Source organism: Ananas comosus, linkage group 12 (genome assembly GCF_001540865.1).
Source record: "Ananas comosus cultivar F153 linkage group 12, ASM154086v1, whole genome shotgun sequence".
In the NCBI taxonomy this organism is placed as follows: domain Eukaryota; kingdom Viridiplantae; phylum Streptophyta; class Magnoliopsida; order Poales; family Bromeliaceae; genus Ananas; species Ananas comosus.
Genome location: NC_033632.1, coordinates 5,883,046 through 5,895,493, shown reverse-complemented (window position 1 = coordinate 5,895,493; position 12,448 = coordinate 5,883,046). Strand labels below are relative to the sequence as shown.

General features: G+C 36.2%; 1 protein-coding gene across 1 annotated transcript; it reads left to right on the top strand.

Moving 5' to 3' along the window:
* Positions 1,532-11,077, top strand: LOC109718316 (peroxisomal membrane protein PEX14-like). Its single transcript, XM_020244495.1, has 9 exons — positions 1,532-1,760; positions 4,093-4,325; positions 4,764-4,812; positions 5,576-5,766; positions 6,366-6,552; positions 6,981-7,139; positions 7,324-7,355; positions 8,932-8,976; positions 10,331-11,077. Exons 1-9 carry the CDS (start codon positions 1,745-1,747, stop codon positions 10,775-10,777), a joined length of 1,359 nt encoding a protein of 452 aa, XP_020100084.1. The 5' UTR covers positions 1,532-1,744; the 3' UTR covers positions 10,778-11,077.

The following is a 12,448-nucleotide window of genomic DNA, read 5'->3' as shown; positions in this document are numbered from 1 at the left end:
TTTTCTTGTAAAATTACCTTTTTGCCCTCACAAATATATCCCTCCAAAAATATTGCCTCTTTCCTTTCTTTTTCTCTTCCTCTTCGGGTCGTCGGAGCGAACGGCGGTGGCGGCACTTTGGCGAGATCGGGGTCGGGTTCGCCGGCGGTGAAGAAAAGGGAAGAGAAAGAAAGAGAGGAAGAAGAAGAGGGAAGAGGAAGAATGAGAGAAAGAGGGAAGAGGAAGAGGGAGAGGGTTCGCCGCCGTCGCCGCCGTATCTCCTTCCTCACCGGCAACGAAGAATAGGGAAGAGGAAGAGGGAGAGGGTTCGCCGCCGCCGCCGCCGCATCTCCTCCCTCGCTGGCGACGAAGAAGAAGGAAAAGGAGGAGGGAGAGAAGAAGAAGAGGGTAAAATTATTATTTTATTTAATAATTAACCATAGTTAAGTATTTTAACTGTGGTTAACGAAATTTCTCTAACAGAAACTAACAGTAGGGACATATCTAAATACATTAGGACTTTTGAAGGGACAACTTATGAAAATTGAGCGTTATAGTGATATATCTGTAATTTATCGTGTTTGCAGGAAAGTGTATGCAAAAAAAAAAAAAAAAAAAAAAAAAAAAAAAAAAAAAAAAANAAATAATTATTCGCGAATAATTTGTCCAAAAAAGGGGTTGTGCGGTCGCTTGCACGGTCGCCCAAAACAGAAGGAAAAAAAAAAGGTTAATTGCATACACGTCCTTGCAAATATGATGAATTGCAAATATATCCCTGCAAAGCTCAATTTTCATAAGTTGTCCCTGCAAAAGTCCTAATGTATTCATATATGTCTCTCTGGTTAGAATCTGTTAGGAAATTATTAATTTTTAACATTTTTTTGTGAAATTACCTTTTTACCCTCACAAATATATCCTTCCAAAAATATTGCTTCTTTCGTTTCTTTTTCTCTTCCTCTTCGGGTCGCCGGAGCGAACGGCGGTGGCGGTGTTTTGGCGAGATCGGGGTCGGGTTGGCCGGCGGTGAAGAAAAGGGAAGAGAAAGAAAGAGAGGAAGAAGAAGAGGGAAGAGGAAGAATAAGAGGGAGAGGGAAGAGGAAGAGGGAGAGGGTTCGCCGCCGCCGCCACCGTATCTCCTTCCTCACCGGCGACGAAGAAGAGGGAAGAGGAAGAGGGAGAGGAAGAAGAAGGGGAAAGAGGAAGAGGGAGAGGGTTCGCCGCCGCCGCCGCCGCCGCCGCATCTCCTCCCTCGTTGGCGACGAAGAAGAGGGAAAAGGAGGAAGGAGAGAAGAAGAAGAGGGTAAAATTATTATTTTATTTAATAATTAACCATGGTTAAGTATTTTAACTATAGTTAACGAAATTTCTCTAACTGAAATTAACGGTAGGAACATATCTAAATACATTAGCACTTTTGCAGGGACAACTTATGAAAATTAAGCTTATAATGATATATCCGCAATTCATCGTGTTTGCATGAAAATGTATGCAAAAAAAAAAAAAAAAAAAAAAAAAAAATCGCTTGATCAAAAGGGTTTTGCCCTAACTCCTCACCCCTGCGGCCCTCTCTGCTACCGACCCCAGCCCCCATCCCTTCCCCTCCCCCTTCCCCTCCCCCTCTTCCCTTCCGGCCGCTCGCCGAACGCCATCGGAAGCCCCCGCGGGGCCACATCGAAGATCGGGTTCTTCACTCTTGAGAAATCAGAACCCTCCTCCTCGTCGCCTCTTCCTCTTCCTCTTCCGCTCCGGTTTCCGCTCTCTAACGATGGATCAGAAATCAGGTGGTTCTTTACGAGAATTTTATGCTTTAGTTTCTCTCTCTCTTTCCTTTATTTCATCTTCTCTTAATTGCTGACTGTATGGTTTTGAGTAACAAGACCATGACTACAGAATGTAGCATCATTGTGAACATGCATTTATTAAGATTCATTACTTTTTTTTTATCTTTAATCTCTACAGCATACATGAATATGTCCAGCATACAAGAATAATCAGCAAATAAGGTTTTAAGAATTAAGACCTCAAAAGGTTTGATATGCCCAGCAGGTTGTGAGTAAGGTTTGAAAGTCACAAGCATATGCATTGATTAAAAACCAAGCGAGATCTAGCAAACTTAACAAAGGCTAAAAAACATGGGTGTTAACTGGCAATACTGTAAATTTCCAATGAATTTGGAGAAATAGCAATATGGAGATATTAACTTAATTTTGTAGCTCTTTATTCTTATATTCTTAAGAATTATGAGTATTTATACTAATAGATAATCTTGAGAGGAAAAAAACTTAATTTAATAGCCGAATTTTTTATCCCGAATTTTTAATTGGTGAACATATAATATCCGTATAAATCATGTATCCGAATAATTGGCGAATCAGTTTTGTAGCCGTATTTTTCAATGAATTTAAAAATTAAAAAACGAATTTTATCCGAATTATATCTGTACTGAATTTTTGCCGAATCCGAATTAACTAACTATGGTATTAATTTCGTTGGATCCGCTAAAAATGAACTTTGAGTTAAAAGGAAATAAAATGCGGGGGACAAAAACTATAGATGGTTTTTGTTTAATATTTTTAAAAAATATTAACCCCTTAGGCCTCGTTTTATATAGTGTTTGTTTTTTATTTTTTTTTTAAACAGAATTGTGATATCAAAAGGTATTGGAGTGGACAGTGGATTGCTTGTAATCTTTTCATACAAAGTGTTTACTCGACAACAAAAACCAAAAACTTGAAAACTTCTTTTTTTGCTTCCAAATTTTTTTTTTTGAAGTTGTCATCTTCCAGTTGACTGGATGCATTATAAGCTAAACAACTATAACAACAAAAGAAATCTTTCTTTCAATACATCAAATTATAGTGTTAAAAAAAAAATGACAATGTTACCAAACAAGGCCTTAGTCTTTGGATTTATTTTTTTATTATTTTTTTATTTTTTTAACTCAAGTTATAGTGTGTGGAATGAAAGTAAATACCCAGTCCTGCTAGGCATTATCTGATAGAATATGATCCTTGTTCATGAAATCTATCCTACAATGTAGCGAATGTACTAGTGTTGCTAACGATTATATGCAAATGTTGTGTTTAGAAGATAACTTCTGTTTATGCATCAATTCATCCATAGCTGAAGTTCTATTGTTACATTTTAATGCTCCAGGAAATTCTGTTTCCTTTGTTATATGTTATTAACCCCATGTCCGAGGAAACCATGTGTACATAACTACATATTAATTTTCTCAAATTGAAATCTGTGAGCATATAAAACATCTTTTTGGTATAATAACATCTTTTTGGTGTATATCTGGTTGAGGATGCTTCGTGACATTTACTTGTATTGATATTAATTTGTAAAGTCTATATGCAATTAACTAATGAGAAAAGAAAGAGCAATTTTATGAGTTGGTGTAAGCATTGTTTGATTACAAATTAACTGCAAAATCCGACAAAACAGTTTATAAGCAATGTTTACTTGCTGAAAAGGACACTGTATATGGTGGCTGAATTAAATATCTTGATTCTATCTGGAGTAACAACATCTTTTCCAACCCATTTTCTTGGCTATTGATCCACGATAACCATCTGATATGAAATGCACTATGATCCGTTGAGATGGATGAGTTTCTATTTTATCAGAACTCCTTTTCTTTTCTGAGATCTTAGAGGAATTTTGTTTAAACTAATTTTTCTTGATACAGTGTATTATCAATTTTATCTTATTATTATTGATCTGGCCTTTTTTCAACTTGTATTTTGTCATTCATGATAAAGAACATTATGCATTCAAAGGTGATAATGATAGACTCTTTAACTGTTGCTTTGGAGGTCTTTTTTTCCCCAACTATTTGGAATTATGATCCTGTAATAATTCTACTAATAACATTAAGGTTTTCTTATTGTAGCTATTACATGTGACCATCTGAAAGAATCAAATGCTTTTATGAAACTCTTATTGAGTACAACGGTGCTTCATAGGGCGTTTTTTTATGTAATTAGATAATTAGATAAACAAATACTTAGTGAAATCTACATTGATTTCACTAAGTATTTGTTTAGTCTTCTAAGTGTTTCAAACTAATCAGTCCGTAAATTTATTATTTGTTTGATGTAATGACAGATGCTGAGTTATCTAAGCAACCAAATGGGGATGCAAAGGATGCCAACAATGAATCATTAGAAAAATCAGCATTTGCGATTCTGCAGCCAATTAGGGAGGACCAAATAGAGAATGCTGTTAAGTTTCTCTCTCATCCAAAAGTGAGGGGTTCTCCAGTAGTTCACCGTCGTTCTTTCCTAGAACAGAAAGGCCTCACAAAGGAGGAAATTGATGAAGCCTTTCGCCGTGTGCCTGTAAGATTTTCTCAACATACCTCAAACGGCATCCATTGTAGAGATATCCATATATATATAGCCACAGAATAATCTGACTACATATGTATCCCTACAAAATTAGATTTCTCGCCCTTAAAACCTTTATATCTTAGTGCAAGTACTTCAGAAGTGCTCCTATTTAGAAAGACTTTTTCTAACACAAAACGAATTGCCACTCATGAATTGGCTAAGTTCTCAATTGAAGATACATAATTTCTGAGAATCTGCACTTCTGAGGGCTGTATATGAAAATTAAGCTTTTACAGGGTTATATATATGTCTAATAAATGATTACGCACAAATATACATGCGAAAACCCGTTAATTTTAAATCTGGACTTCTCATGTTCTTCTTGGAATTTAGCTCACAGTTTATATTTTTTCACTGTTTATATTTGATTTCTTTTATTTCTTAAAGGATCCATCATCAAATGCTTCAAGTGTTGAGGCTACTACTGCTACCACAGGTAATTTTTTTTTCTTTTATTGGTGTTTAAACCTAAGAGCTAAGAAATGTACAGAAGCTAATAAATATTCAGAATTATTAATAGCACCTGCTATCAGAAAAAATTATGAAGGTTGGGTTATCTCGCTGTACATCGTATCCATTGTTGGTTGTTATTTGATACATTTCTTTATTCATTTGTTTCAAGACAGGGAGCTTCATAGAATGCTCCTGGCTTGCATCAAATACAAACGGTAATTTTGTATTGCTAGGAAAGAGCTTAAGTATGAGATGTTGAAAAATTTATTCTTGTTATTCTCTTGTAATATGTTTAATTTCATTGCATATCGGGATGGCAATTAGAACGGAAAACATAAATCGTCCTGCCATAAAGTAATCACTATATTTGCATCAATTTATGTTGACGTCCCTGAATATTGTTCAAAGCTGGTTACTCTGTTGGTACAAGATCATTTACCAAAATGGTATAGTAAAGCTTGGAATTATCAAGCCTGCAGAGAAATTCCTTCTAGATCTGTTGTTTTTCCTTCAATTTTTTTAATTTTCTTTTAGAAAAAATTGATTTCCTAATATTGTCTACTGGTAGCAATACTCTTTAGTTTTCCATATAGAATGTCACTCAACCAGCTTCATTGCTCTGGAGTGCTCACCAACATTAGTTTCTGCAGTAAATTCTTAATATAATCATAATTGCAACAAGCTTGAAGGATTTTCTCTGTTCTCTTCCTTCATTTTACTGGCTAATTAATTTTAATTTTATTTAGTTGCCCAGACAAAACCTTCTACTGTCATGCAACCTCAGAGGACAGGGCAAGCACCACAATCGGCAGCTGCTCTTGTCAATGGTGCTCAAATGGCTCAGCAAACAACTCTTTCAAGGTTTCGCTGGTACCATGCACTTATTGCTGCAGGGGTTCTTGCTTCTTCAGGAGTTGGTGCTGTGGTCCTTTTCAAGGTGCCTTTATTTCTTTCTTTAGCTTTATATGCTTAACTTAATTGGTAGGGATTCTGCGGAAATTTTGCTCAGTTAGAGCTTTCGAAGAAGCACGGAGTGCTTGCATGGTCTAGCTGCTCCTGCTTTTGTTGCAACAAGTCAAACTACTTTTAGCAGAGCATTTGGCAAATAGAACAAGCTGGACCTTCTGTTGTGGTGGGAAGTTTGAGGTTAGGAAAGTTATTTTGGAAATTTTTGATGAAAAAGTTGTTAGTGCATCTCTGAACAACACTTTATAAGAAGTACTAAACATGGCAGCTGGACCAAACAAATTCTCTTTAGCAGCTTCTTTCTATGGAGGAGGCTTCAAATTATGCTTCTACTTTTGAGGATGAAAGGCTTATTTTAGCTTCTACGGCATATGGCCGAGACTTTTTTCTTAGCCAACAGCCTGGTTTCTGTAATCTTCTGCTTTTTACAGTATAGAAGCTGTTTTAGCAGCCAAGCCAAATAGGCACATAGTTGTATGTGGATTAAGTCTTTCTGATATTGAGTTTTTGTACTCTGTTCTATGTTTGGAGATCACTCATTGGTCCTAATTGTGTGTGTATTTTGTTCAGAATATTGTTGTTCCCAGGCTGAAAGCTTGGATCCGTAAAACTGTAGCTGAAGGAGATGAATCTGAAAAGGAAGATAAACATAGTCCCAAGCTTGCCGAAGAAGCGGCAGAAGCTGCAAAAGCAGCTGCCTCAGCTGCTGCAGTTGTTGCTAAAGCAAGTCAGGAATTGCTAAGCAGCAAAAATGAAGGTCTCCTAATTCTCCAACTTTTCCTGCCAATTGTATTTGATAAAAGAGTTCGGGCCTTACATTAACCATAACACATTTAGGAATTGGTACCTGATGCTTAATAAGTTTAATTTTTACTACAATTCTTTTCAGTAGTTATATTGATGCTGGAGAATTCTTTCAAGTTCTTTGAAACTTAACAATTTCCATTACAAAGTTGTGGCATATTGTATCAAATAGTATAATTTTCTGACTGTAAGATACATATATTGAACAAAATTAAAGGGTAGGAATTAAAATCAAAATATAAGTTCACAATCTATTTTGCAATGTGCTATAGCTCGGACAATGTCTTTACCTGTTCTATTTTTTTTTTTTCTTTTAATCCCTTTCTGTGAATTTGATTTGGGTTCCTTTCCTCTGAGAATTTCCCATCTTGTCATTATTAGAGAGGAAGTATTTTGAGGCCTTTATGGGAGCCCTTGATGTCCAAGTGAAGGAGATGAAGTCGATGAGTGAGGCTCTACGTAAGTTGGAGAGTAGAAAGGAGGACAGCTTCTCTCGAGAAAAGCTAACAGAAGAGTATATGCAATCTACCACAAGGAATGGTTAGTAATTAGCTGCACATTGACTCCATCTTAGATGTAGCTTTCTAAGTCTTTTAGCTTCATGAAATGTAGTTTAAGTTCTCTAGTAGTTTAGGAAATTAGGCTTTAGCATTCTAGTTGATATTACTGAGAATTAGATTTATTTCTCTGACAACCATTCTTCATGTTTTTGTGCATTATTCAGGGCCTGTAAGCAATTTATGGGGAAACTCCCAGGTAAGCAAATTTGATCCTGGTCTTTTCTGGTAGCTAGGTACATCTGTACTGTAGAAGATTCCAGTTTTTTTCATTTGCTTTATTCCTTTCAGCAAAGCTTATTTGTATGGCTTGTAAACTAACGACTTCGGCTCACCGTTTCATCTTCTGTTCCAGTTTTCAGTAGCTAGTTAAAGATTTATATTACCATTTACCTTTCTCATCTTCATTTACACCAGTATTAATAAGATAAATATCTGCAGAACATTCAAGAACATAATGATGGCACGTAAGTAACCCTTAGTGAAAAATGGCAAAATCAAAAAGCCAATACACTATCAGGGGTTGCATTAGGTTGGTTTTGGTTGGGCTAGGGTAGAGCTAACCTATGTAATCAAGGTCATGTGGATTAGATGGATATATTTAACTTAGATGGAACTATTCCTTATAAACTTTATAGTTTTATTGGGCTAGGGTTTTTCCTTGTAAACTATTATAGTTGTGGAGGAAGTTTGCTTAATACATGTAATTTAGACAACAGCATATTCATACCCTTCTTGTGGAGCTTTGTGATGCATCCTGTTAGTCTATTTGATCGTGCAAATAAATTCTAATACCATCCACCTTGTCAATATTCTCTATCTATGAATATCTCAAACTGCAACTTTTTTTTTTCTGAATCTATAGGTGTATTAATTAACTTGTTTGTTATCTAATGTTTAGTTGTTTACTTCCATTTGCTTCAGTGACGTCTTGCGTTTTTATTTAGTAAGCATGTCTAAAAATTCAATGGGAAGTAGGGTGATTTATCAGTCTGTAGATGCTATGAATATGATATTATCTAGTAGTTTAGAAAACTTTCATTTTGTTTGTTACTGAAATTCATATCTTTAGAGTTACATGATTTGTAAGATGCTTTTAGACTTGAAACTGTAAACTTTTCAAATAAAAATATTATTGTAAATCATCCATGGATTTCTAACTGCTTAAACTATTTGGAGGGGCCGCTAGATTTTGGGAACTTTCGTGGCCTCTCCCATCTTGAAATATAAATGACGAAAGAGGAGACTAACTGATGCTAGACATGCTAATTTCTAGCTCTCTTGGTTCTGTTTGGTTTGGGATTAAACAAATAGAGTTCACATTTGTAGAATTCAAGCTGTAGTTGGACAAGCAATATATTCCGTTCTATCCTTGTGGATATTAATGATGTAGTCATGATATTCCCTATGGTAGGACACTATTCTAGATATTTCTACCTATCCATAATTAAATATATTGCGGATGGTACCTAAGACTACAGTTATCATGGAAATTATCTATCACTTTTGCCAGAATTTTAACCCTCCTAACCAAATACTGCCTTAAACAAGCAAGTGATTAATTAAGTAAAGCTAGTACCTAAGCCTACAGTCACACCTGTATGTTGTTTGGGAGGCTGCCCAATTTTCCGTGTTCCTTTGTTGTTTAGTTGCTGAGCATGTTAACAAACTAAATGTATAAACTATGTTGCCATTAGAGCATAAAAAGCTAGGCTTTGTAAATAATGAGCAATTAGAATCAAGTTATAGATAACTCATATCTTTGTGCTCTGCAGATCATGACTACGGGACAAAGAGGGGAGAAGCCTCCTGGATATAAGGTATATACAGTTTTTCTTTGTTTGAATTTTACTCCTGAACAATGAAAGTTGCTTTCATCATTGTGACATGGTTCTCGTTCCTGTTAATATCCAGCCAAACCTTTTTAACCATTTGGAGAAATGCATTCAATTTCTAAGATTTTAGTGTTAAAGCAAAATCTCTACATCTGTGGATTACATTACTTTCCCTGGGTAGAAAATTGAAAGGACTCTTCCAACTGCATATCTTTTTTTTTTTTCAATTTACCTTCGGATTTTTTTTATTAGCAACCCCCGTCAAATTCTTGTTTTTTATAATTTGATGAATTTTTTTCTGTTTCAGTGAATCTGCTGTCAACACAAGTAGTAACTGCATTATTAAAAATTATGATGCAATGGCATATGTGAATTTTCCTTTTATTCCTCGAAGTGAATGTACTTAGATTGAAATACTCGTATCAGAAGGGGTTAAGGGGCCATGGGTATGTTGATAAAAAAGTAACTAGTATCAAAACGACCAATAGTTGAGGGGTTTTGCCAATTCATCTTGTCATTCTAGAGGCTTTCATCCTCCTGCGTTCTTTTTTAACTGATATTAGAGAAAGCAAGGAAAAATTACAGCGCTTGACTAAAAACAGTGTTTGGTATAGAGAAAGCTAGGAAAATTGCATAGCAGTAATTTTTCTGAAGTTTAATGCAGCTTTCAATATTGTCCTCAGAGTTTCAATTGTAATAATTTAGTCTGCGAAGCAAGGATTTAAGTGCCGTGACACGGAGTCGTGTTGAAAACTTGCTGGCACGGTACGTGTCGGTCACAAAATATTCTTGTGTGCCGACACATAATAGCATGAAATATTTATTTTCTTTAGCAACAAACTATTCTAACTGTTTATTATATTTTTTTATTATTTTTTTGAACTTTATTGAGAAAATTACTTACTAATTTAAAGAATAGAAGGTTTTGAGCTGTTTCATTGGTACAAATTGGCACGATACGGCATAGTAGATACGGCCCGTACGATGGACGCTAAAATCCTTGCTGCAAAGTTTGATCTTAATTTCAATTTCATCACAATTTCTATTTTAAACCTGAAGTTTGATCTTGATTACAATTTAAAATTTTCATTCCTAAAGTTTGAGCCTAGTTTTATTTTCATTTTCAGAGTTCCAAACTTAACCGTACAAAGTTTGCTGCAGTGCAGATGTGGCACCTTTTCTTATAGCAGATGAAAAGGACTCAATTGTTACTTAGAACAAACTTTGGGCAATAATTCAAACTTTATAAGTGGGATTGAAACTAAGCTCAAAAATGCAGAATTTCCTATCTTCAGTAACTGACATTTTGCTTCCGCATTTGATTTCCTTTGTTGAACAGACATGGGATGCAACACAATATACACAGCAAAGGCCGCCCAGCTTTGCGCAAGAGAGTTATAGTTCTTCATCTCAGTTAAATGGGAGTAACTATACCCATGATTTTTACTCGGAGCCTTGGTTGAAAAAGAGCACAGGAAAAGTCACTGAAATAGAACCCGAAACAGTAAAGGCCACCAACGAGAGGGCCGGGAGAGGGTGGGTCCCGCCTCAGCCCCCATCTGTCGTCATGCCGGAGGCTGCGGCAGCGATCAGGCAACCCAAGTCGTCCGTTCTAAAGCAGCGGTCTGTTGACGAGCGTTCTGTCGAGAGCTCTTCTGACGGAGAGGAGGGAGTGCGAAAGAAGGCTGAATCCTCAGTGGAGGCGGGAGCCTCCAGCAGTGCCGCTGTCGATGCGAGTCGCAGTGAGATCGAAGAAGAACGGTCAGATGCAATTGAGGTGAATTAAGATCTACGACGGGTGATCCACTTTCGCTTCTTGAAAAGATGGAATAAGTGATAATAATAGCTCTAATTCCCACTTATTCTCATTTTACATTTTCTGGTTAATATGATGTATGAGAAAACATGGGAGAACCGAGTGGCATATAGAACAGTAGCTATTTTGTTGACAAATATGCGTAAGCTTAAGGCAGAATACTTTACCGATAATGTCTATATAGGAATATGAATAGGCAGTTTGTTAAAGGTTGGACTATTCAGCTATATAGCGTGTAATTTTTAAGTGGTAGCAAATATTTCGATAAGATCCTTTGTGTGTGTGGGTGTGTGGGTGTGGGTGTTGTGTGTGTTCTCCTGCATCGAATGATGCTTATGAACCTCCTTTTAAAAGTTTTTAAGTGATGCTTATGATTACAAGTAAATACTACAACATTTTGCAAACACGTTTACGCTGCGCTATATATTTGATAGAAAGATGTGAATCACGAGGTTATGGATATGATTCGCGTCAGTAATTGGAAGTCAAGCACATTCTATTTGATGGACAACAGTTCGGTGGACTCGAGTTCGAGTTGAGTCAGAATTGACTACGGCAATATTTAGTAAATTAGAAAAGTTTTAGATAGTAATTTTATTTTTTGGAAAATTTTGTTTATTTAATCTTATTGGAATTTTATTTTTGAGAGAAATGTAGCATGTTATCTGCTTTATTTATTTTTTTAGAAATAAACATAGCTGAAATGTAAAGCAACCCGGGTTCGAACTTAAAACCTTAGATATCAACCAACAAACTCTTTATCACTTGCGTTAGGGATGGTCGGTATCTTTCTGAAATTTTATTTGTAATTTGGTTAGGATTTAGTAAATAAGGAAAATTTTAGTTGGATTTACAGAAAACTTTGGGTTTTGGATTTTATAAATATTGTTTGGAGAAATTTTTTTGCAAACTTTTCCTTCGCCCAAAAACGTTTGCGAAATGTTTTTGCAAACTTTGTTTGGGAACTTGAGTTGACTCTCGAATAGATGAGGATAACGCGTCCATGTGATGCCCTCGAGTTTCCGATAGACTCGATATGAGAGTATGTCGTCATGCTACTGCAACTACACGCCCCAAATATCAAATTGCTCAAATTATCAATGTAATGCCACAATAGTGTCACATCGGATGGAAAAGTAATTCTGATTAGAATATATGAGGCCTCACACGTTAGTAATAATAACTGAATTTAAATATTTTGGGCAGATAGTTTGACTCAACAAGTTATTATTGCTAGCAGGTCAGGTCCTTGGAATCAAGGACTCAACTTTTCCCGAATACTCAACCTCTTAATTTCACTTGTGGACGACACTTTCAAGCAGACATTATTTCCTACTTGAAACTTGTGGACGAAACTTTCAAAAAGATATTATTTCCTACTTGAAATTTATACTGTCAATAGTCATTTGTATACTAAGCTAGTGCTTGGATTGGGTACAAGAGGGGGGATAAGGGGGTTATTCCCCCCTCTTGTACCCAAACACATTTTTGGGTGGGTGGGAACACTTGTTTCTACCTCCCCAGTTTGTACCAGGTATAGGTGGGAACAAGTGTTCCCACCCAGGGGTGGAACAACTTGTTCCACCCCGGTACGAGAGAGAGAGAGAGAGAGAGAGAGAGAGAGAGAGAGAGAGAGAGAGA